Source organism: Vipera ursinii, assembly GCF_947247035.1.
Source record: "Vipera ursinii genome assembly, chromosome: 14".
In the NCBI taxonomy this organism is placed as follows: domain Eukaryota; kingdom Metazoa; phylum Chordata; class Lepidosauria; order Squamata; family Viperidae; genus Vipera; species Vipera ursinii.
Genome location: NC_139527.1, coordinates 1,600,227 through 1,625,780, shown reverse-complemented (window position 1 = coordinate 1,625,780; position 25,554 = coordinate 1,600,227). Strand labels below are relative to the sequence as shown.

The 25,554-nt window shown below is 46.9% G+C and overlaps 1 protein-coding gene across 1 annotated transcript; it reads right to left on the bottom strand.

Moving 5' to 3' along the window:
• Positions 1-455: 455 nt before the first annotated feature.
• IFT81 (intraflagellar transport 81) lies at positions 456-25,475 on the bottom strand. The gene is made up of 19 exons (XM_083373900.1): positions 25,416-25,475; positions 24,182-24,345; positions 23,539-23,642; positions 22,072-22,252; positions 21,364-21,453; positions 20,428-20,493; positions 20,033-20,143; positions 19,042-19,126; positions 15,534-15,697; positions 13,967-14,062; positions 12,404-12,550; positions 7,953-8,102; positions 7,006-7,134; positions 6,540-6,629; positions 6,094-6,180; positions 5,537-5,608; positions 5,363-5,448; positions 2,832-2,877; positions 456-1,608 (listed from the first exon to the last, which is right to left on the bottom strand). Exons 2-19 carry the CDS (start codon positions 24,323-24,325, stop codon positions 1,426-1,428), a joined length of 2,031 nt encoding a protein of 676 aa, XP_083230026.1. The 5' UTR covers positions 24,326-24,345; positions 25,416-25,475; the 3' UTR covers positions 456-1,425.
• Positions 25,476-25,554: the final 79 nt, after the last annotated feature.

The window sequence follows — 25,554 nt, the reverse complement described above, 5'->3', positions numbered from 1 at the left end:
CAAGTGGCATTATTACAAAGTCAGCTTAATTGCCCCCAACAATCTGGGTCCTCGTTTTACCTACCTCGGAAGGATGGAAGGCTGAGTCAACCTTGAGCCTGGTGGGACTCGAACCTGCACTAATGGCAGGCAGCTGGTGTTACTTAAGGAGGCATCAGCCCACTGCTCCACCAAGGTTGGAGGCTACGATGTGCCCAGTCGGGAGCACGATGCTTCTTAGCCCAGGTGAGATCTGAATCCGGTCCCTGAAGGCTGCTTTTCACGTTTATACGTTTATTTAGGCATAACCTCTTCCATTTTCCTTCCTTCAACGGGGCATCTAAAAAAATGCACACGGACGCTACACGATTCATCTGCACGGCTCAGCAAGACCAGTTTGATGAGTTCTACGCAGAAAACAAAACGTTTGGTTTCCGCGGAGATTAGATTTAATGAGCTCCCAGAGACAACTTGGAAAGAGAGTTACGCTACCAATAACTTTATTGTCTTTGGGGCTAAGGAGAAAGAGACAGGGCATGCGTGCAGAACGTCACAAGGAAGCCAGCAATCTCAGCAACCTAAGACGCCCGAGAGGGGAATCTTTAAAAAAATTCAACACAAAAAGAAAAGACTTCAAAGTAGGCTCACTAAGGGTCAAGCAAAAATGAGAAAAGGCAGAAAGAAGGAGGTCAGATTCTTTGGTGCTGAAGCTTTAGTTTGCATCCAGGAGAATTCAGGAAATTTGAGTCTTCTGTATTTGGCTCTTTCAGCAGCTCTGAGGAGAATCGAGGCCTGCAAAGATCATCGGGGTTTACATATTGGTGGGCTACAAGAAGCTTGGTCCACAACGTCCTTGTATTTTGTCTGTGCGGGTTTTTTTTTCCTTCAAAAAGTCCTTCCTCCACTTGGTTACTGGAATTGTGAAAGGGGATTTAAGGAGTGAAGTGGTCCCACTTTTTGGGGCCAAAAGGAAGCAGGTGGTGAAAATTATGCTCCCGAGTTGCTGAGGACCTGTGTGACTTGAACCCGGCTTGATATCAAATCATCTACACACCCCGATCTCAACACTATCCTAATCCCGATTTTTTTTTTGCCTGTCTGCTTCTCTAGAACGCCTCTTAAAACTTGAATGGAATTTTATCTGCGTACCTTCTCCATACTTTAACCACTCAACTGATTTTTTTAACTGAGGGAAGGAAGGGCGCTCCACCCATCAGCAAAATAAGATTTTTCTTCTCTTTCTAAGAAGGAACAAACGAAGCCCCCCCCCCGCCGAACCACGTTCTAGTTGAGTCAAGAACTTTTTAGCTAAACTCCCGAAGCATGGCAAATCAAGACATCTCATTTGCATTGAAACAATCGTAAAGCCCAGCCGACATTTGCAACAGACTTGCTGGAGGAAAAAATGACTCTTTCGGATGGCCTAGATACCAGGCAGGGCACCTTTCACAAGATCAGGCGGTCTTCTCCGCCTTCCTGGATGACTTGGCCCACCGAGGCCGGGTTCTGTTGCTTGAGAAAGCATTCTTTTTTGCATTCCATCAGAAGCTGGAGATCTTGCCACATTTTGACTTGCTTCAGGTTGGGGCCATGACTTTCCCGGACAGCTTTCTGCTTCTCTCGTAGTTTCTGATATTTTTTTTTAAAAGAGAGAGAGAGAGAGAGAGAGAGAGAGAGAGAGAGAGAGAGAGAGAGAGAGAGAGAGAGAGAGAGAGAGAGGGAGAGAGAGAGGGAGATGCTGTTTCAGGAGGAGTCCTGATCCGTTGGTTTATTTACTTACTGTCCCTGTGTGCCTCCATTGAGCCAACTATTTTGGTTCAGAATGAAATGAAATTCTACTGCACAGGGTCCTTGATGCTCTCCAAGCTTGTGTTCTTGCAGATGTTTCATTACCCAACTAGGTAACACCATCCATGCTATATCAGTGCTATATATTAGTACTTTCTCTAGGGATGGATGGATGGGCAGGCAGGCAGAGACATAAATAGAATCAATGATATAATTCAACGTAGAGTTGGAAGGCAGAAGAAGAGAAAGAGAAAGCAATCCCTCAACTAACCCTAACTCCAGAGCCAAAATAGAGTTTTAAAGTATATAAAGGCTTCCAAATACCTTCATTCCTTTTTCTTTTTTGGCTTTCCTTTCCTGTATATCATTTTTAAAATGTTTATATGATTGCATTAAACAACATCAGAAAAAGTTTAGATAATGCCTCAGCTCAAGACTGCAGAGCGGATTAAAATCACATTTTGGAAATTTGAGACTGTCTTAAAAGTTACAAGACAGATCTCCTTGGGAAGAGCAACAAGACCGGTTTGCAAGAACATCAAAGACAGTTCTTTTGAAAAATTAGTTCTTTCTACATACTGCTCCAAGGCCAACTGCCAACCGAGGGATAGAAAATGGATTGTAGGTCCTTTTCGTAAAAATAGGACAGCGCGCCACTAAATACTGGGTTTATCTGAAGCCAACTGCTGTGTGGGCCACTGATCTGGCAAAGCAATGTCTTCTGAGGCTTCTGCAGAAGATGCCTTTTGTATGTGACAGTCCAGTAGCTCAGGCCTTATCTGGAGGAAGCTGATTTCAGAACTGTTTGTATAGTTTATTTTAAGAAGGCAACTTCTCGGAGTCTAAAAGTGAATGGTTTTTAGGAGCTGTGCCCACTAGGCATCGTATAAAATAGGGGTGTCCAACCATGGGCACTGTAAGACCTGTGGACTTCAATTCCCCGCGTTGCTGGCTGGGGAATTCTGGGAGTTGAAGTCCACACATCCTGAAGTGGCCAAGGTTGGACACCCCTGGTCTAAACAGAGGAAATGAAACAGAAATCAATATTATTCATCCACCCCTACCTTTCCAAGGTTCTCTTGTTCTGTGATCATCTTGGAATACTGATCCCTACGGAAAATAAGCAATTTAAGGACAAGGGTTGTATCGCAATGTCAGGCTGTTGGCAGCACTTTGGCTGTGTCATTTGGCAAGAGATCCTTCAGGCAGGTGACACACAGGACAGCTCACAGGATAACAGCAATACGGTCTTTGGAATGACGGAGAGCCCACCCGTTTTGGAATAGAGCGCGATGCTCAGAATCGACTGCCTCTAATCTTTATTTTTTTTAGACTAAACTCCAAATCTGGACCCTCTTCCTTTCCCTTCTACTGCCAAGACCTTCACTCTATTCTCAACGTTCCAGGCCGCCCCCACTTGTGTCCCCACCCCACCCCCACGGCACTTTCCGATGGGAGACGGGATTTGCGTCAGGAACGCATTTTCTACTCAGAGGTCGGGGTCTTCGCTTCTGTTGGCAACAGGAGGGTCCTCACCTTCCAGACCCTTACCTTATGATCTCTCCAAGGAATCACAGATCTGTTTGTTTTTCTGCTTTTTAAAAAAAAAAAAGACCCGGCTCCTGAAACCAGATTATTTTCTTTTCCTGGCTATTTAAAATGATGCTTGGAAGGAATGCCACTTAATTTTAAAAGCGAAAGCTATTTTTAGAGAGTCAAATTAACTTTTTGCATTCCTGACGGCTGACTCCATGGAACAGAGATGGGGAAGGGATCAGGAGAACGAGGGAACTTCTGGTTCCCAACTGCAGGGCCGATGTTTATGGGTTGTCGGAATGCAGCTCCCATTCCAGGGCTTACCGAAGGATTTTGAGAAAGTCATTTGCTGGGCTGCACAGGTTGTTGGCCTGTCCAAACCCTCTGACAAAGAGAAGTTGGATGGTTTGGGAATTTTTGGGCTCACACGCTCAGCCCTAACAGGATAGCCTTTGTTAATGGGGTGGTAAATTTCACAGAAATGTAGGAATGCTACAGCTGGACACGGCAGGTATGTGAAACATGGAGGCTTTCCCCTTGCGATGGGTGAGAGTGCTTCTCCGGCGTTCAATGCTCTGGGTGGAACTGGGCCAAGTGAGGAGGGTGAGGAGCAACGTGGTCAGTTTGGACTTCCATAAACAAGTTCTGCCTTTTCCTCCTGACTCTCACTGGCTCCAAGAACTTAGAAGGTTATCCTTAGGTACCCCGACAAAGTTTTTTTTTAAAAAAAAATTATCTACAAAGCAATCACTCTAAAGCAGCGTTTGTCAACCTGAGCCACTTGAAGATGCGTGGACTTCGACTCCCAGAATTCTATGCTATGCCAGCCGGGGAATTCTGGGAGTTGAACTCTACACATCTCCAAGTGGCCCGGGTTGAGAAACATTGTTCTAAAGTGCCTAAGACTGCTAAGCAGATGCGTCTCAAGAATGCCACACGCCAAGCCAACTCCTAAACAAAGCAAAACACACAACCACTAAGCTCTCTCTCTCTCTCTCTCACACACACACACAGGAGCTGCTCAGAATTTGTTCGCTAACATCCACTCTGCTATCCTCTTGCCCAGCCTGTTCCTCCTCCTCCTCCATCTCAGCTTCTTTTCCTTCCTTCAGACAGAATAATAAATCCACTGCAAATATTTGGAGATGTAATCTGCTCCTTGTCCCTGGCTGCCCTTCTGTTTAAGCGCCATAAACGGAGAGCTCTAGGTAGTGACCAAGTGACACAAGCGGTGTTTTGCAGCTGATATTTGGGAGGCCACGGGCGTCCCCACGCCATGCATGCGTGGCAAAGCCTGTCCTGCGATGACATGACACCGACCCACTGCTTGCTTGCCAGCGTCAGACGCTGGGACAGAAGCGTGGAAGGGTGAACATCACCACATCTGTGGGCATCGTCATGCAATGTCCGCCCGCTGCAGACTCCTTTCCCTATGGAGTACGGAATATAGAACCCTAGGGCTAGGAAGGGACCTTAGAGGTCTTGCAGTCCAACCCCCTGCTCGGGGAAGGAAACCAACCAATGGTTGTCCAGTCTGTTTTCTGAAAATCTCCAGTGATGGCGCACCCATAACTCCGTCAGGGCAAGCTATTCCATTGATCTTGTGAGATCATGAAGAAGATTCACAAGCAACAGTGAGACTAACAAGCCAGGATCGGAGATAGCAAAAAGCAGCTTTGTAAACGGGAGGAAATTTAGCAATTGTTGTCTTGTTCGATAAAACACAGCTTAAAGAACGGCAGCACTGCACTCTGGGCAAACTCGACCAAGGGTGGTTCAGAATGCCCCTTCCATTTTTAAAAAGGCTTGGGGAAACCAGCCATCCGTTATTTTATGGTTCGCCACACGCTCGGCCAGACGTTCGCACTGGGTGTGGCATTTTGATTCACCTATCTGGCCCTTCCCAGGGAGCTGGGAGAGGCAGCTGTTTGACGGTGTCAAAAGTACCATCGCAGGGCGTAGACTGTTCCGAGTTAAGCTGCTTTTTGCAAATGACTGATCGGGATTGTGTGAATGCCGATGATGTCGTTATTACGGATTTAATAGCCGTGCCCGCTACCTGACTGCCTTCTTTCTTTCCTGCTGATCTGAAGAAACGTACATTTTCATCTCGTCTTTGACGCGCTGCAGCTGGGTTTCGAGAATCTAAAAAAAAAAAGAAACATCTGGACTTAGGCCTCAACCGGCCCACCTTCCTGCCCAGAAAAATCCCGAGTTTCTTTCACCAGCGTACCATTTTCATGCAGTTGACCTGGTGATAGTTGCTTTCTTCCCGTAAACGCTCCTCCTGAAGGCTCTTCACCTCCTGAGAGGAGAAAAGGGACATTTTGAAGAAGGGGGAGGATCAGCCGGGCAGGGGTGGAGGTGCAAGACAAGGTTCCTGGAAGCCCCCCTCCCCCTGATGCCGTTGGACGGAAGCACCCATCGTCCTTGACTGATTTGGAGACCGACAATGACTGAAGGAGGTGAGCTTCTCGCTCCTAAAATATTCTACCTCCCTTTTTGTCCAAAGAGGACAAAAGAAAACCTGAAACGGTGGCTGGGAGATTTAATTGGTCTACGCAGGGATTGGATGTCGCTATCGTATCTTACAGCCACAACTCTGAGCAGAGGCTACATTTTGGAACACAGGGTTCCATCAAATAAATCTGTTTTGCTGAACTCCAAACCTGAACATCCCTTAGTACAAATCCAGCCCGTTATGTGTGTGTGTGTGTGTGTGTGTGTGTGTGTGTATAGAACAGGAAGGGCAAGATGGAGAGGAATTCTCCCTGTCTCCTGCTGGCCTACCTGCTCCAGGGATGAACGCCTGCTTTCCAAGCCAGCGGCGCAGCTGTCGTACTGGGATTTCTTCTCTTCGCATTCTTGGGTTAGCTCCTGGAGAGGAGAAAAGGTGGGTGGACACGACAGGTGGGCCCTGGCAGGTGGCCTGGGGCTCAGTCTCGCAGTCTGACCTCAGCAACTGGTGCGCAGAGGCACCTACATAATCCCAAGAGACCCGTGAGCCTCGCCGTGTGGGAGAAGCCTAGAGATGTAGCACGCTTAAGGCAGCCATGGGGGAATTCCCCACGGCGCTCGTGGTGCAACAGGGAAGTTTCTGACTTGAGCTGCATTTGAAGCAAAATGGGGAAGGACCTTAGTTCACGTTTCTGAGCCCCCCTTTCCCGAAAGCAACCCAGTGCACTGTGGGAAAGTGGGGAAGTTCCAGCCGCATCCTGAGCATTGCCTGCACTCACCTGGCACCTCTGTCGCAGCTGCCTGAGGTCTTTGATGATCGGGGCCAAGCTCAACTTTTTATCGGCTACTAGGGTGTTCAGTTTTTTCACCTGGATGGAAAGGCGAAAGGTGACAGTGCTGGGAGCGAAGCTGCTCAACAGAAGCTAAGGTAGACCAGGAAGAACTTACCACATTTAGAAGGAAGTCAGTAAGCAAGCACCCTTAAGACTTACCAGTATATACTGAGTCAGCCTATGGCCCCAAATAATCTGGCTCCTTGTTTTACCGACCCCGGAAGGAAGGAGGCAAGGCTGAGTCAACCTTGAGCTGGTCAGGATCGAACTCCTGGCTCTGGGCAGAGTTAGCCTGCAATGCTGCATTCTAACCACTGCGCCACCGGGGCTCTTGTAAGGGTTGGAAGAGGGTGGGGAGGGTTAGGCCAGCCCATTCTCCTCCCCCTGCCCTTGTAAAGCCTCTGGACTGTACCATATCGGACATGTTGTCCAGAGTTCGGCCCTTCATTTCATCCATTTCGCTCTTGACGGCCGACACCCTCTCCAGCTCCTCCTGGGTGTAGCTGTACCCGGAGATTCCTTTCTTGTCTTCGATGGCTTGCTAGAGGAAGGAGGAGAGAGACAAGACTGTCAGGAGGGATCAGGCTCCAGAGGCTCTCCAGAAGCTCCAGGATCCGACTTGTTATTTATTTATTTAAGAAAATGTAAAGGCTTCCCAAGTCAGCATCAGGGACGCCTGGTGGATCACAAAGATAAAAATCCAATATAACAAGCAATCAAAAGCAGGACTACACACACACACACACACACACACACACACACACACACACACCGGTGACAACAATCAGACAATCAAATTAGCCATTTGAGGGGGGGGTGTCCATCCTGCTCTTGGGTCCCCAGGCCTGTTGGCAAAACCACGTCTTGGGCCGGGCCTGGCGAAGGAGTGTCAAAGTGGGGGCCAATCTTATCTCCCTGGGGACACAGGGTGGGTTCTGAGAGATGAAGCCCACAGGCCTTTAAACGCCGCCTGCTTTAAAAGATAAAAAGCTTTAAACACTGGACCAACTACAATCCTTAGCTGATTTGCAAAGAAGAAAATAATCACAGAAGTGGCCAGTGGGATGTGAAATGCCATGGTAACCTGGCTGTCCGCAATTACGTTTCAGCCTGTGACAGCACAGCTGGATTCACGCCCGCTAGACCATGGTTTAATTCCCACTTATTCACTAAGCCGCAACTGGCTGGGTTTCCACCACGCATGAATCAAACAAGCCACGTTGCATAAACCTAGCTAATGAGTTTGCCGTTCTTCCTCGTCTCCCCCGCCAGAGCTCCCCAGGATCCTCTCTGGAATTTGAGATGGCCAACAACCCCCCCCCCAGGCGGTCCGGCTTTAAGGACCGGAGGGACAATCACCAACTGCTGCTGAATGTCTTGGTGCCGCTCTTTCAGGAGCTCTTCCGTCCTCTGCAAGATGCCGTACTCGGCTGTGATCTCCGCTATTTCCAGGCGCTTCTTCTTGTAAAGGGTGTTCTTGCTTCGGAGCTTGTTAACGTACCGCTTAAACTGAAATGAGAAGGGTTACAATCCTCGGCCATTCAAAGAACTGGGGTCCAGCTCCTGCCCTGACGACAGAAGTCACCCCTCCCTTCTCTTTCAAAAGGCAGAGAAATCGAGGAATTAAGCTCTCCTGGGTGGAAATAGAAAGCTCACCCTTAAAGATGGGCGTTTAGATACATTCGTGTGTTTTATATACCTCCCCCAAACTAAAGGATTTGCATTTCTTGGTTCGGCTTTTCAATGTCAAAAAAACAAACGCAACAAAACAGATCTGGGGTGCACAAAACCCTCCCCAGCGTAAAACATTGCGTCCCTTTTGAAGAACAAATTCTTACAGTCCGAGATGAACCTGGTGTGAGAACCCCACACGCCAATAACTGTATGCGCTATAAAAAGTCTCCCGGGCAAAGAGCCCATCTTCAAATCATGCCAGTTCATCTGCCACCTTTTGCCAAGGTCTCCTCCGCTTTCCTAGGCTCCTGCAACTATTTTTAAACCAAAAGCTGTAAAACGTTACAGCGAGAGAGCAAAGCCAGACTTTGTATTTTAAACCCTCTCATATTCTAAAAAGACAAGGTCCCGACTGCTGGAAGAACAACTGTTATTTACTGCCCACACCACTCGGAACAATGCTGAGGGGAAGGCCGCAGGAATTGCACAACGTGACAACAAGGCAACGGGATGAAGGAAAATCCTGCTTGTTTGGATGTCAGTGGGGAATGCCAGGATGCAAACTCCTTGTCGGGGGTTACGGTGCACATTCACGGGAACCCAAGCAGGTTGAGTCCCCAAAAGGTATTTTTATGCAATGCCTGTTGGAGGAAAAATGCCTCTGTTTGCTTGTGGAGGTTTACAAGGATCGATGGACTTCCAAAAAAAAAAACCACACAAAAAAACAACAAACCTGCCTCCCCACAAACCCCTTTAAAAAGCAGCCCGAACCAAACCTCAGTCCCAATTTTCGGAAACTGCTATGTCTGATCGCCTGAGGGAGCTTCCAGTTCATGACAAGGTGGCTGTTTCCCAATCTGAAAAACCTGGAGAGGTACTGGGGGAAAATACCACAGTGCTGTTGCACGGAGCAGAAAAACGGAAATACTTCAAGCTTTCAACCATGAGCCTAAATTGCTCTTCCTTTGCTTGGCTGGGATGCAAATTCACTCCTGCAGAATGCCCCCCCCTCTCAAATCCTTGCCTTCCTTTAACTTCCCAAATCCTGTTGAACCGACTGCAATTCTCCCCCCAACCAGGGGGAGAGGTTAAGAGATTTTTCAGCAGGAGTCCTGTAGAACAAATGTGGAAGAAATGAAACGGAGAGCAGGAAAAATGAGAGAGTTCCCCTAGATTTGAGGTGAAACAGGGAACGTTGCCAGAAAGGGGACTCTTCCGTATCTTGACTGGGGCACGCCTGCCCAAGCTGGATTAAAAAACCCAGTTTCCATAAAGCACTCTTCCTTTCAGCCTTCTCACTTGGTGAAAGAGGTAGATAAAACCAGAGAGTTAACACTTGCTTTAGTTTCCTCTCCCACCCCAACTCGGGAAGAGAAAGGGAGAAGTAAAAACAAAAACAAAAAAAAGACAAAAATTAAGCTCCCAACCGCCACCTCAATGAGATGAAAAAAGACTCTCCTTCATTATCTCAGCGGGGAGCCCTAGAATAAAGTTTGCAGAAGCCTCACGCTAAAAAACAGTGGAGCAGTTTTATTGCCCATCCAATTAATGTACTAAGGGCTCGGCAGGCAATTAAGAGAGCAAATTGCTGGCCGTGACAAGCTCTGGACCAATCACTCACTCAACAAGTCTCACGATAGCTGCAGGGGAGCGTCACTTTAAGGGTCCCTTCCCTTCTCGGTGACCGAAAATAAGCCCCCTCAATGTCTACCAGAAAGGGGAAAGAGGAAGGCAACCGGGAAACCACACCCATGCCCATGTGCCTGACTCCATCCTACTCTGATGGAAGAAAAATGGGATGCGTTCTTTAGATGGGCCAGGCAGGCAATTCTTAAGAGTAATTGCCATTTCTGGCTCGTTCTGCCGTTTGCCGGCATGGAGTTTGCCTTATTTTAAAAGCTTCGCTCTCAATTTAGCTGGAGGCCTTCTTGGAGACCCCAGTTCTGAACAAATGGAAACATCTGGGAAACCTCTGGCTTCGGAGTGCTTGGGTTTTCAATAAAAATCTTCTGGCATCCAGCTGCTGTGACAGAACACGCTCGGGTGGCTTCCAATAAACCTGCTGATCCTTCTTCAGTTTTTAGGGTGACCCAAAAGCCTAATCTGTCCATTTTTTTTCCTTCCTAACTTTGGCTAACAAGATGCCAAAGGAAGGACAAAGGAGAGACACAAAGGCCGAAGGTCCAGTCCCGCCGGCCACGTCTAAGGCTCTTTTGACCGAGCCTGCTGCTCCATTTCTTTTATCGTTACCGCCACGATGGCCAATCGCCAAGAGACGGTGAGTTCTAGTCCTGCCTTAGGTGCGAAAGCTGGCTGGGTGATTCTGGGCTACCTCACAGGGTTTTTTGTTGTTGTAGGGAAAATAGGAGGAAGAAGAAGAAGTATTACGTATGTTCATCCCCCTCTTTGTTACTTATAAAAACGGGATAAAGACCTAATTCCTGAATGGAAAAAAACAACCCACCTACCAGGAATCCTGCCTCCCGGGAACTTTTCAACTGTGAAGAGTACAATGTACCGTGAAAGGGAGCTAAAATTATCCCCGATTTACCTAAGATCACTTGTAACTGAACCATCTCGCCTTCTCTCTCATGCAGGCATGCAATTCCCCGATTTTTACGGTTTGATAGCTGCAGGCAGAAGCTTCCCAGCCTGGCCTGGATTTCCTATTAACGCTGCCCTCCTTTCTGCTTTAGCCCTCGCACACCTTCCCCAGTTTCCCTAAAAAAAAAAAAGCCCCATTATTAAATAAACCCACCCGCTCTTTTCTGCTGCTTGCACAAAGGCGGGTCTTTGCTCCTCCCCAACGGGGGAAAACCATGAGCCTCAGCTGACCTTTCTGGCCAGGAGGTGTTAAGACCTCGGCTGAGGATACAATGGCTGGCATGTAGCAGTCCAGGCAGAAAAGGCCTTGATTCATTGGGGCACCAAACTTAGCCAGAGAGAGGCCATCAGGCAGGCCAGCAATTCAAGCCCGTGAGGCGGGAGCGGCAGGCTGGAAGCCACTGGAGTCTCATCGCAAGTCATTAACGGCTCCAACTTCATGTCTAAAGCATTAATGCAAGCTCCAGGTTTGGCACTCGTCTGCGAGCCCATAAGGATGGCCTGTCTCAAAGCAGTGGGTCTTTAGGCTGGCACTCTCCCGCTTTCTCGCAGCTGGGAAGGAATCCCGGGGAAGTCCCAAAACCAGCAAGAGGACATTCACGTCATCATGACTTAAGACCTGGGTTCAGGTCTCCTGACTCGCTGGTTCAGCATCCTTTTGATTCCTTGAAAAGAAACTGCTGCTTTGTGGCTCGGAGCCTTTCAGAGCCCTCAGAAGGTTAAAACAACAACAACGAGGAGGGCGAAATCCAATGGTGCTAAATCAAAATAACTTCCACCAAGGTCAAACTCAGCCCCGAGCTTCTTTGCTCTCAGATACCTTTGTTGGGGTCAGGAGATTTAAAACATCCCTCGTTGGGTAGAAAGAGAGAGCAGGAGGGGGGTCGAAATATACAACAGTATAGGATCAAGCCTGCAATACATGGGGTTATTCAGCATTAGTGGCTCTCATAAGGCAGCCCTGTTCTTTGATGGCACTCCAGTCAAAAAAGGCGGCGAAGACACACAGCTCAGATGGCTTCGAAAAAGGGGCCGTGACTGAGAACCAATAGCTATCGTGGGAAGCGAGCCTGTGAGTTGTGTACGTCTTCATCTTTTCTTCGTTCCATCCAGTAATCCGGCCATAAACTCAGCAGCTAATTCTCCCATTTCCATGCTCTAATTTATTTCCACATTAAGCTACTCAACTAATGGTTCTCACTAGATGTGTTGACAACGTGGAATTTTTTTGTGATGTACTTAAAACCTCACGGAGGGACAACAGATAAGATCCTTCGCCTCTGTGGTGGGACATGTTGCTGCTGTGTAGTAACCACTGCTGGCACGAGGCTCGCAAAGCACAGAGACTTCCCGAAGCTTTGCTCCTACAAACGCTTGGCTTGAAACATGTCTGCTGGAGAACTACAGATGCCAAGATCGTGGAGTAAGTCCTGCACTCATCATTCTCCCAGATAACAAGGGAAGCCATCTTGGGACACCCCCCCAAGCCACTTTTTCTAAAATGGCTGCTTCCCTCACTGAAGAGTCCTTACCTCATCGCCTTTCAAGACTTCTGTCCCGTCCAGCTCCCGAGCCTGGCTCGACTTCTGGAACATTTGCTTCTCCAGGCTGGCAAGCTCTTCCTTGGCGGTCTGAAGTTCCTCTGCCTTGGCTGTTTTCTTCCGCGAAATGATGGAGGCCTGCGGGTGTTTAGTATTAGGGAATTTAGTATTCGGTATTAGGGAATCGACGAGGAGGAGGCTGTGAAAAGAGCGGAGATGCCAATCTCAGCAGCAGGTTAGGTGGCAGGGGAATTCTGGGAGTTGAAGTCCAGCCAGGCTGGGGCTGTGAATTCTGGGAGTTGAAGTCCACACACCTTAAAAACTGCCCGGGAAGCAGTATGCTAGACACATTTGCACGTTATCATTTAAATCAGGGCTGGCAACTTTTAAGACTTGTGGATTACATTTGTTTTAGGTCTTGTTGGATTCTAGAAGCCCAAGGAGGCCAGTTTTTCTATACAGCCGACTGATATGTAACATCTAACGCAAGAACAAATAATATTCAAGGCAGAACTACGTATTACATCTAAAATATCACAGGGAAAAACACGCAGCCACTTATGTGACAAAGGCCTTCAAATGAAAGCCGAGGCTGGTGTTTTTAGCCATTCAAAAGGCAGATTTTTGCCACTGTACAGGTAATTTTGAAGGTACCTTCCAACATCTGGCTGAAACCATTCAGTCTGGGTGTTATCCAAGCCCTTTGCTTCTCCCAACTGGACCCATGGCGACAAATGGTGTTAAGAAACGCCCAGGGCACTCCAGGAAAGCCGACGAAAGGGTCCCGTGGAACTGGGCAGAGATGCCACCTGTCCTAGACTAAGTGAGGAGTCCTGAATTCCTGGAATGGCTCCTCCGAGGGAGGTCAGCACTTTATAGAAAGAGCCAACTGGCCTCTTGTGCCGGCACATTATGTAGCATTCTTAGCCTTGGAACACAAGGCTCACAAACACAAAAGGCCCTGGATCACAGGCACTAACTACCCAAAATTGTATCTTGTCCCACCCATTAAATTATGGTTGGCTAACAGCTCTGGCATCACGAGAGGCACACGAGCACAATTTCCACCATGTGGAGAAATCTGCGAGGCTTCAAGCCCCAAAGGCTGTGGGATTTTAGTGTGCAATACAGACGGTCCTCGACTTACAACAGTTCATTTAATGGACCTTTCGAAGTCACAATGGCCCTGGGGAAAAAAAGGGCCATTTTTCACACTTACGATGTTGCAGCGTCCCCACAGTCCCGCGATCAAAATTCAGACGCTTGGCAACCGACTCATATTTATGACGGTTTCTGTGTCCCAAGATCACGTGATCCCCTTTCGCAATCTTCTGACAAGCAAAGTCCAGAGGGAAGCCGGATTCGCCATGTTACTAATTGCAGCGAATTTGGCTTCTCCCGTTGTGGCAAGAAAGGTCGTAAAATGGGGGCAAAACAGGCTTAACAAACGTCTCACTTAGCAACATAAATTTTGGGCTCAATTGTGGTCATAAATCGAGGACCACCTCTATTCAATTTCTCCTCGTGCTTCTCCTGCAAAGAACTTGTTCTTACCTGTTGCCGGTACATCGAAAATTTACTGTCAATCGGTTCATACTTCATCATCCTCTTCTCAGTTAATTGATTGATCTGGGCATTGACCTCCTTTATCTGGAATGATAGGACAGGGTCATAAACACAAACCAAGTTTGCAGGCAGAAATCAGGTTCCAGAAATAGGCTAACTTCTCAATAACAGATTCGTATGAGGTGGCTTTATGGTTTCTGGAATTTTGAGTTAACTCTTCTAAAATTACGCGGCGAGTTCTAAAATAGCAAATGGCAAGCGTCTGTTTTTCATTTTGGCGTCCTTTTCAGCGGTTAAAACCATTTGTCAGCGAGCGAGTCAAGCCAAAATTCTAGAGCCGGAAGGGGGTTGTTAGGCTACGGAGTCCAACAACTTGCTCAGTTCAGGAATCCCAATTAAAAGTCCCATAACAGGTGCAGTTCAACCTCTGCTTACACAAATTCAGCGAACGGGCAGGCATTCGTGGCTTGAATTTGCCTATATTCTATCAAAAACCAGATAATGACGAGTCTTGTGAAAGCGAAGATATATCTGGAACAATGATTCGTTATTAACTATGCTCAAACTGGTGATTGAGAAAATACTGGGTGAGGAGGCTGCATTGGGACTGCAGATCTAAACTACAGCTATTATATTACCTACTTAAACGAGATTGGTTTCAAGGCCGTCTCCAGTTTTACAGCCAAATCCATACTTTTAAAGTCTCAGTTTCCCCATCCCGACTGCTGTGATTTATCTTTTGAAATAAAGATACACCACAAGAGCCTTCTGGTTCATTCCCACTGGTTAGAATGACACTGTATAAATCAAGGCGTTTTACTGGGCAGGAAGCTGCACCTGTAAATCTATTTAAGTCTATTTCTCTGTAAATCTCTTGGTTTCCCTCCACCTCGCTCCACTGCTTCTCAGCCGGTCAAACCATGAAAGAGGGACGCTCACCAATACCTGTTACTTTGCTCCTCACTCAAGGTGATATTTTACTAGAAACAAACAGCCTGATGGCACCTTAGCTACCACGGCTTCTTTGAGGCTTGTGCGGATAAGGAAATGGATATTGATTCGTGTATTTATTAACCCAGAGGGAGAAAACTGACTTTCCAATCATCTGGCACTTCATGAATGAGGACGGTTTGTCGTTCCAGCTCCTGAATGTTGAAAAGGGTCTCCTGGGATAATCCCCACGGAGGCCAAGGTTATCCTGAGATGACCCCCTCCATCTATTTCAGGGCATGTGGACAATGCCTGGGCAGTTGTAATAGAGGGCGAATGTTAAGCCAGTTTAGGCCTTCGCAAGGGAGTGGATTACAGCTCCCATGCTTCCTAGCAATTATCCTCAGCCCTGGTCTAAAGTGGCCTTCAAAACAGCAGGTTTGTTAGTTGGTTCATGTGTGTGTGTGTGTGTGTGTGTGTGTGTGTGTGTGTGTGTTACTTTCCCTATTAAGGAGAATATCTGCAGCTCAGGATTGAAATGAGGGGTCCTTGCTGCTCTCTGCTTTTTCTTTTTTTTTTTTTTTGCAGACGTTTCACTACCCATTTTATTTTCCTGCCCACCTACTTTGGATTCCAGCTCGTTGAGATCGGACTGGCCCATGGCTGGCTCAGCCACCACTTTCTGCAAGAGCAGCAAGGACTGTTTCTTCGCTTCCAGCTCTCTAGGAAACTTCTCGGAGACCAAATAAGTGTTGAACTTTGTCTCTTCTTCTAGACTCTTCATTAAGCCTGAACAAGAAAGCAGAACAAAAACCCTCACATCCGCCTGTGTCTAAACAAAGGGAGGAGAAGGGCCATTTAGCGTCAGGCTGTAATAACTGTAATTTAGACCCAGCTATTTAAGCGGCAGATTGCATTAATTTCTGTGGGAACCAATAAGGAGGGAGGTCCCCTGTGTTTCAATTTGCAGAGATAAATATACGGCATGTTAGCATAGGAAAAGTAAGCTGGAGAAACCCCAAAGCACAGAGATTTTTGTAGAAAGAGATGTCATTTCCCCCCACCCACCCACCCGTTTCCTGAACAGGGATAGAAAATGAAAGAAGAATTTTCAGCCTAGGCCAGTGTTTCTCAACCTTGGCAACTGGAGGAAGGCTGGGGAATTCTGGGAGTTGAAGTCCACACATCTTTTAAGTCACCAACATCGAGAAACATCGGTCAAGCTCTTCTCCACAGAGCAGACACAGCAGGTCTTTCCAACTTTTGTATCTTGTGGCTTTAATGGGCAGCAGGAACACAAAGCAGAGTCACTGGTGAATGACCCAACATTTCTCCTAAGCTTGGAAAGCTCACAACCTGCAAAAGGACGAGAGGCACGACGGCTCCGATTCTATGACGCCCAGAGCGTTTTTCTATTTCAAGCTTGTCCTCGGAAGCTTTGGGAGACACGGCTTATTGTTAGAACATGGCGCATCATCATGGCTTGTTAGGGATGGATAGCACCAGCCAAAATTACATGACGGGTTTTAATTCCGTTTTTCTGGGGCTGGTTTGATATTTCAGGGATGCTCGTTTCTCCTCCTGTAAGTCAATAAACCATCAGCCATCCATTTCTTGGTGTCAAAAAGCAGGTTAGACGTGCATTTTCAGAGAGGAACAAAAAAACACACACCAGCTTCCCCCCCGTCCATTGTGATAAATAATAATAATAATAATAATAATAATAATAATAATAATAATAATAATAATAATAATAATAATAATGTAATAAGTGACTGCAACCGGTCCTGAGACACCCAGAAAATCTTGCCATTCAGCGACTGTTCCCACATGCACACATGGAGGTGGGGGGGAAGGGTGGGGTCTACTTTGAAAACTGCCCACTTCAGACTGTGAGACTACCCCCCCCCCCCGGGGACCGAAAGCTCTCCTAATTTTCCCCGAGTTTGACTGAGCGTCTTCAAAGAATCTCAACTTTGGCAAGGAGGCCAGAGGAGAGAGAAAAATAAAAATAAAATAAACTCTACTTTAGGGTTGCCTTTTACCCTTCATCGTCTTTTTTTTCCAACGCTTCTTTGTGGAGCGTCTGAGGCCAGACCCTGCCCAGGGCTTCCGGACCCTCGAGAGCCATTTTGCCAGCGGCATCGTTACGTGCGAAAAGCTGTGAGTTCGTATTCATCCGGAGTCGCTTTTTCCCCCACCTCTTCTTAGAAGAAGAAGAACAAAAAAAAAGCCATCTGCCCACACTTGGGGGGGGAGGGGGGGAGAGGCAGGTTGTTTTTGTAAGGCTGTGCTAAGGAACGTGCGCTAAGGAGAGAGGAAGATGTGGCCATCTCCATCCAACTGCCTGCAGTTCAGTTCAAGAGGAATAGCGCTTCTCTCCCGAGGCTTAAGGCCCTCGAGAAGGCTGGTGCTGTGCCTGCAAAACGAGACAAAACAGTCACCAATGCATCATCCAGGGACAAACCTTCCCCGTCGCTATATGTTGCAGAGCCAGTACAGAATGGGAGCTAAGATGCTGGACCAGAACAAGGAAGTTCTTTAAGCCAGCATTTCTCTACCTTGCCTCCTTTAAGACTGTGCGGACTTCACTTCTCAGAATTCCCCAGCCGGTCAGCCGTTGTACCTGAATTTTTTTGGCTGCTACAGGTTGTCCTTGACTTACAATCGCAACGGAGCCCAACATTTCTGTTGCTAAGGGAGACATCTGTTAAGGGAGTTTTGCCTCATTTTTTTACGATCTTCCTTGCCACAGATGTGAAGTGAATTTGGCTTCCCCCACTGACTTTGCTTGTCAGAAGGACGCAAAAGGGGACCACGTGACCCCGGGACGCTGCCACTGTCGTTAAGTATGAGTCAGTTGCCAAGAGGCTGAAGTTTGATCACGTGATCATGGCCATGCTTCAAAGGCCGTAACTGTGAAAAACAGTGTTTTTTTTCCAGTGCCACTGTAACTCTGAACAGTCACTAAATGAATTGTTGTAAGTCGTGGACGGCCTGTTCCAAGTCATTAAAAAAAACAAGCGACGCTTCAAATGCAAGGGAAGATTAAATCACCAATGTAGTTCAGCATATTTCTCTAGGTCCTCTTTAAGAAGGACCCTTACACCCTTACACTCTCCTTTTTACACAGGAGAGGCCCCGGCTGTTTACGCCCGATTTCCAAAGCAGAAGTCAGAATACTTGCTGGTGATGTTTGGAAAGCTCCTGTCAACCATCTGCAAAAATAAGTGGGAGCTGTATGCTGATTTTTTTGGGTTTTGACATTCTTGAATCTAATTCTTCTAATCCTCGTGTTGATAATAACAGAGACAAGGACCAAAGATTTAAGTCGTTCTGTCGACACTATAAACACCGGTGGTTTTCATTTTTGCCAGGGGAAGAAAAAAAAATATTCTACAGCAGAATGAGGCCTATTGCAAGATTTGGGGCTTCTGATTGCATTCGTCAAAATTATTCAAGTTTATATAGTCTGGGCTTACCAAATAAATAAATAAACAAGCAGGGTGAAGACTGCAAACTCCTTCTGCTGGTATAAAGTAGCTCCTTAGCAAGCTCAGAGGCTAATTGGGATCTCAACCAGGCTTCCCGACCTTCTGCCTATCCGCAGCGATAACTCAGAGCACTCCAACTGAAAATCCCCGTGTCTTTAAAGCACTTAATCTGAGACGACCATCATTCAGTGCTATTCAGCTCTGTCAACAGCTGATGTCATCAGTTCTTAGCAGGAAAGACCTGAGGGTATCTCAGTCCAGCTTACGCAGGGGACAAACCACGCAGGCCTGCTGGAACCCAAGAGGAAAGGCCATCTTTCGGAGCTTCAGTTTTAAAAATAGGGCAGCGGGCTGTCTTTGAGCAGATCCATCTGGTTTCCCTAAAAAAAGACCCTACTAGCCCTTCACTGCGATGGTTTTCTCAGAGAGAAACAGAAATAGGAAGCTGTGAAATTGGACCAAGCCAAACCCTGAAAATGAAAACATGTAAACTCGGAGGGGTTGGCAGGGGGGGAATTATAGCTTTTGCTTTTTTAGTGCAGGGTTGTTTAAAGTGAGCGTTTTTGGCAGACCACCAGAAGGCTGTGTGTGTGTGTGTGTGTGTGTGTGTGTTGGGGAATATGGAAGACTCCCACTTACTTTCTGGCTTTGAATCCACGGCTGCGTGACGCATATCCTTGAGCTGACGTCGGACTCGGTTTAGCTGCTGCTCTGCGTGAAAAAGCTGGGGGGGGGGAGTGGGGGGTGAAATAAGCAGGGGGTTATTCAGCCACCTGATTCTTTGGAAATATAGCTTCATGCCAAACCAAAAAGGGAATCTCTGTGAAAGAGTGGCTAAAGAGATGGAGAACACACACAGAGCACTCTCTGTTCCAGGAACCAGGGGACCTTGAAATGGCAGATTTGGCAAGACAAACTGTCCACCTGTTGTGCCAACTCTGCGCAACTTTCATTTATTTACTTTTTTTAAAAAAATGGACCCGGTTAACATTGTGTTGGCGAAAATGGAGAAAGTGGAGAAAATCTTCCTAGCAAGCTCAGGGGATTCGTCTGTGAACTCAAGAGGAAGATGGCAGAGGCTGGCAAGCAAGGCCCCTTGCTCCCCGAGGTCCAGCACAGGGAAGCAGGCAGGGAGTTCATGCGAACCCCGATTTCTCCACAACTTGGGAGCTTAAGAGCCAGTTTAAAAAAGGGGGGGAGAATACAGGTCGTCCTCAACGTACGACTGAGCCCCCAAATTTCTGTTACTAAGCGAAACATTTGTTAAGTGAATTTTGCCGCATTTTACGAGCTCCCTTGCCACAGCTGTTTAATGAACCGCTGCCGTTGTGAATAGCACGGTTGTTAACCGAATCTGGTTTCCCCATCTGACTTTGCGTGTCCGAAGGTCACGAAAGGGTTCGCCAGATACCGGGAGACTGCGACCGTCGGCAGTGCGAGTCAGTTGCCAAGCGTCTGAGTTCTGATCGTGCGGCCACGGGGATGCTACCACGGGGCGTAAGTGTGAAAAGTGCCCTTGTAATTTCGAACAGTCGCTGTTGTGAGTCAAGGGCTGCCCGTGCCGAACCAACAAGAACGCTGGCATCTCTGAGGAACCCCAAGACGCCGAGGAGAAGAGTTGGGCCGGTACCTGGTTCTTCTGCTCCTGCTTCTGCTGGGTGAGATTTTCCTCCTGCTCTTTCTCCATCCGGAGCTGTCGGGCCATTTCAAGCATCCGCTGATGGTTCTGCACCGTCTCCACCTGGGGAGAAAGGGGGCAAGCCGAGCCAGTGAGCGGAGAAAGCCGTCGGAGGGATCATGTGTCTCACAGGTTCGCGCCATGCTTCTTTCCTGTCCTCAAGGCTCTGAGGAGCTGTCATCTCCTCAGGCTTCGAGATCTTTGGAAGTCCTGGAGGCCTGCCTGGAGAAGGTTGCCTTTCCCCCTGGGAGACATCGGATGCCTTCTCCAGACTCACAGCTTGTAAACCTTAATGCCTGTTTGCATTCCTGAGTGAAACCTGCCAGCCACTCCGCCCACTTACTTACTCGCTTCCTCAGGCGTTCCACTCGCTTCATCAGCTGGTCCTTCTCCTCTTCCATTGCGGTGATATCCTGGTTGCAACACAGACACAAATCAGTGGCATATTGGAAGCGTGAAGGAACATTCAGCCCTGAAAAGCAGAAATCCCTACAAAGAGAATATCAGTCAATTCAGCTCAGGGTTCCAGTTGCGTTATTTTAAGTGCGCCAATTAGAATCAAGCCAACATGTTCAAAGGAGGAATTAGGCCTTACTTAATAGCAGGAATGTCCAACCTCGGCAACTTTAAGACCTGTGGACTTCAGTTCCCAGAATTCCCCAGCCAGCTATGAATGAGTAATTCTGGGAGTTGAAGTCCCCAGAATTAACAAATCTTAAAAGTTGCCAAGTTTGGACAACCTTTTATAGAATTTGTGGAGGTGCAGAAATCAATCAAGGTTTCTATAAATTCTCAGGGACTTCAATTCTCAATTCGTCTCGACTTCAGGCAACCAAGTAGTTGTGAATTGGCAAGTGGCCTTCTAAAATATTTCTGAGCAGGATGTCAATATAAATTTAGACCGAAGTGGCTTTACCTGCTTATAGAAATGTTATGTTCATTTTCAGAGCAAGCGTTAAAATTGTGCTGGCCTAGATACATTTTTAAAAATTCAACTAACTGAAATGGAACCATTTTCTTTAACAAGGCCATTTTGTGAATAATACAATTGTTTTTGTGAATAATAAAATTATTTCCCAGGGAATTGAAAAATGTGGGCGCTTGTGGGGAGAGGCGAGGGGGCACGTGACACCGTACCTGTCATGACATAATAATGCATTGCAAAATAATGTCATGATATAGTGGATGTGAATTATAACATTTCCTGATTGAGATCATGGCAAAGTCGATGGCCCTGGGGCTTCTACGCTCAAACAGCTGTTCAGAAATCTCAGCATTGTTACCCTTCTTATTTCTGTCGTTGAGAAGCCAGATGTCTTGAGCTGTTCACATTCTTTATGCAAGCTTTTAAAAGCTTCCATGAGTTCTTCATACTGCCAAAGAGAAAAAAAAGGTGATCTCTAATGCCGAAATTATAATCCCATTAATTATGAGCACAATCGTGCCTACTTGAGTTATATCCCGAGTGATCCCTGATCTAAGCACAGGTCAACAAATTAATAGATGTAAGTTGTCTCCTGAAAGGACCCATTTTAGGGATCCAACCTTTTCAATGAAACCCCCAAACACCTTTGGCCTGCCTTGAAAGAACAAAGCACAAAAAACCAAAAGCAACTGCACACATAAAATTGTTGCAATGAGATGACATAAAACATGATCTCTAGCCCCCTCAAAATAAAAGATATACATTAATACGTAACTGTTACGTATTAATGTGTGTGTGTGTGTATATACACATACATACATACACACATACGCATGCACACACACACACACACACAGAGGGAGAGAGAGAGAGCGCAAAATCTTAGGGCTCACCTCAGCAGATGGAAACTTGTCAAGCATTTCCTTAGGACACATTTAAACAAACCCAAAGAGGTTTGTCCATGCTCTGCCTTTGGTTTGCCTGCCTCACAAGCCAGCCCTGAATAGGTTTTTTTTTGTGCCCATCTTTCTTGCATACGGCATGAGAAATATGTGGTCAAGGCTACCTGTCTGTTCGTATCAGCCACCGTGTCGTCCTGGAGGAACTCGGTTGGCACGTCGACCCTGATCAGAAAGCGGGCCAAGTAGGACCTTTTCTTGAGCTCAGAGGTCCTCTGAAGGAGCCAATGCAGGACCGGGTGAATGACAGGCTTGCTCCCCGTAACTAAGCCTTGTCGGAAGGCGCTCCTGCAATAACAGGAATGAAATGGTTCAAAGATTAAGAATAGTGGCAGCCAAGAGTTACCGTATTTTCCGGCGTATAAGACGACTGGGCGTATAAGACGACCCCCTACATTTCCTGTTAAATTATAGGGTTTGGGCTATTTTCAGCACCCGGCGTATAAGACGACCCCTGACTTTTGAGAAGATTTTTATGGGTTAAAAAGTAGTCTTATACGCCAGAAAATACAGTAGCAGTTTTCTTGCCTAGCTATCGAAAGGTTGAGGGTCAGTTGAATCAGTTTTTCAACCTCAAGGGCACCAGTTTCTTGTGTGATTCTTCATCAATCAAACCGTCTCCCAATTTTGGTCAGCTTTTTTTAAAAATATTTTCCCAACAAGCTGCTAATTTCTATGCTTTCAGTTTTCCTCCCCAGCTGCCCTCACAGACAGTGCCTCGATGAAGGCCCAACCCCCTGTATCTATTCAGACAAATGAATTAAAATCTCCCTTTCTCGGCAACTGTGTCTGAGAAGCTGTCTGTAAAAGCTGGCCACAATACACGCCCGGTTTAATTTAGCTCTGGAACCCTGCTAAATGCCATTCTCTTCAGATAAACCTGGCAAATTCCACCATACAGTCATGGCTGCCGTTCAGAGAAATTAACTAATAAGCAGCGACCAATTTGCCATTAATCAATTGAAGCTGCACTGTCCATTTTATGTTGTAAGCTCTTTGGTGGGGGGGGGAAGACTCTGGTGCTTTGTGTTAAAACGGTAGCACCCTCTAGCGTTAAGTAGAATGAATAAAGGGAGCTGAAATAAATACAGTATACGCAGCAGCAGTCCAATCCAGCCTGAACAAAATCAATCTCAAAATCAATAATGGTCATTTGGAAACGGAGTCCAACTGATTTTATTGAGACTTATTCCCACATATATTCATAAACTATTGCTGATGTGGAAAGATAAATACAAAACAAACTGTGTAAGATCGTCATGATTGTCCCCATCCTTACGTTCAACACCTCAACACAGTTAGTCCTCAGAATTCAGATTATCTAATAAACAACAATAACAGTAAAGTGTTATGTGACACGTAAATTACCAAACTGGCGGTTCTATAAGAGATAGTATTGCATTAAACAACAGCTGATTTTACAACAATCCTAAGTGTGTTTTGCGAAAAGGGTTGTTTTTTCCTCTGTTTTTTTAAACGTTTTTAGTAATTTGTAAACTATTCAGAGTCACTGAGAGTTGGGAAGTATGTACATTTAAGACATTACTTTTATTATTACTATTACTGCTACTTACAAGTCACAGGTACCTCCTGGAGGCTTGTATTTAAGAATGCCAAGCAGGGTCAGCATCCGTTTCGCGGTGTGTTCTGGCAACTCTTCTCTAATGTCAACAATGTGCTGAAAGGTTTAATCGTAGTTGAGGTACAACTGACATAATAAAATTCATTACTGCATGCAGCTTAAATGGATCAAATATAATGAATATTAACAGCCTGGGGTTGTTCTATGCAATTTCCCGTAAGTGAAAACATTAGGAATGCAGTCAGATGTGGGCACAGTCTTAGCACATCTAACTCTATTAAGGTGAAGAAAAGGGCCCCATTTCAAGGCACTAAGCCAGCCAGATCTGTTTTTGGTATATGAGCCTTCCACAGTCTGACACCCTGCAGATAAGTTGGCCAAAACATCCACAGTTCCCTAACAGCCCAGCCTTTGCCAGATCTGGGGCCAGCTTGGATAAGACTACTTTAAAGGATCAAGCTATCAGACTGAATCATCACCGCAAAGGTGAAAAAAGATTCCCCGGGGTCATCTAGTCCAACCCCTCTGTAAGATGCGGGGGGGGGGGGGAGGGAAACAGAGCAGGCACTTCCAGCTCATAAGGCACCAACAAATTTTCCAAGCAGACATTTTTGACCTGATAAAGTCTGACGTACCTTGGGGTCAATCTCGCCCAGAACATCGCTGAGCAACTGTAAGAGCTGCATTGACTCCAGAGAATCAAAAGTGATTAAGTTGAAATTCTTTTTGAACGGCTCTTTGTTGAGCTTCTCCACGATGAATTTTAATTGGTCGCTCATGATGGTGTCTAGAAAAGGATCTGCATGAGAGAAGAAAAAAAGAGAAAGAGATTGAAAGGTTGAGGAAGGAGAAGTTGCCGGTACTACGGAGGCTCTCGAAAATCCACTAAAATAGCAAAAGGCGTCAGGAAAGCAGGGTGGGTCAGGCAGGACCTTCAATGGCCACTGCCTTCCACAACCTGGTGTTTCTTCAACCACACCTGGCCCCAAGGTCTTCAGAAAGGCAGCTAAGATCTAGCTCTTTCCCCAGACTTTGGGGTTGCAGGAGAGGTGTCCCCATTTGGATGAGCTGCAGCATTTTTTAATATGCTCTCCATTTTGTCTGTCTGTCTGTCTGTCTGTCTGTCTGTCTCTCTCTCTCTCTCTCTCTCTCTCTATCTATCTATCTATATATCGTCTATATGACCCACCTCCCCTACAAGGTGACTCTGGGCAGCTGACAAATTATAGAAACAAGTGAAAAATAATTAAAATAAAAATACCTCCTTAATTAAAGCTACCCCCCTCCCCCAAAAAAAGACTCTTATATCCATTTAAACAGGCCATTATTTGCAGGAAAGCATTTCTTAGAACCAAAAAAATGGCTTTAATGCCTTGGGTTTTTCCTCTTCTGTTGCATCGGTGGTGACTTTCTTTTTCTCTCTTCCTCATACAGCATCTGGATTCCCCTTGCCCATACTGTGTGGCCATATCCACAAGGGAAGGGTGAGCAGGGGGTTGGACTAGAAGACCTCCACGGTCCCCTCCAACTACTTTATTTCTTTATTCATTTATTACATTTCTCTGCCACCCTCCTCCTTACAAGCTGACTGTGTGCCATGTTCATCCACAACCTGGCTGGGGATAACTGCACCCTTCTGGGCTGCACCTCCCCTCCGCTGGGAAAATGAAATTTCCCCCCTCCTCTCCCTCCAATTGGGGACGGGCTCCTCCCTGGGCTCCCCACTGCATCCTCCTGGGGGGCCCAGCGCAGCCCCCTCCCATTCAGGCTGGGAGGAAACGAAGCCCCTCAGTTTCCCCCCCCAAATGTTAAGCAAGCCCAAGGACCCCCGACCACCCGCTTCCCCCCCCCCCCGCGCCCCTTCCCCACCTCGGAAGCGCCCAGGCCTGTGGCGACGGTTGCTAAGCGACGGGGCCCCAGTTCCGATCACGTGACTGGCAGGGCGGCGGAGCTTGGAGGGAGGGGACGGAGAGGAGGAGGCGCGGCTTCGTCAGGCGAAGGAAGCCAC

What these genes read in the sequence shown, in the direction of transcription:
- IFT81 (XM_083373900.1), bottom strand. Translation starts at nt 24,325, where the DNA reads ATGAGCGACCAATTAAAATTCATCGTGGAGAAGCTCAACAAAGAGCCG. An exon ending in TGGGCGAGATTGACCCCAAG is followed by an intron (nt 23,643 to 24,181) that starts GTACGTCAGACT and finishes TAAACCTTTCAG; the next exon opens with CACATTGTTGACATTAGAGA. An exon ending in AGGTCAACTGCATGAAAATG is followed by an intron (nt 5,449 to 5,536) that starts GTACGCTGGTGA and finishes TTTTTTTTTTAG; the next exon opens with ATTCTCGAAACCCAGCTGCA.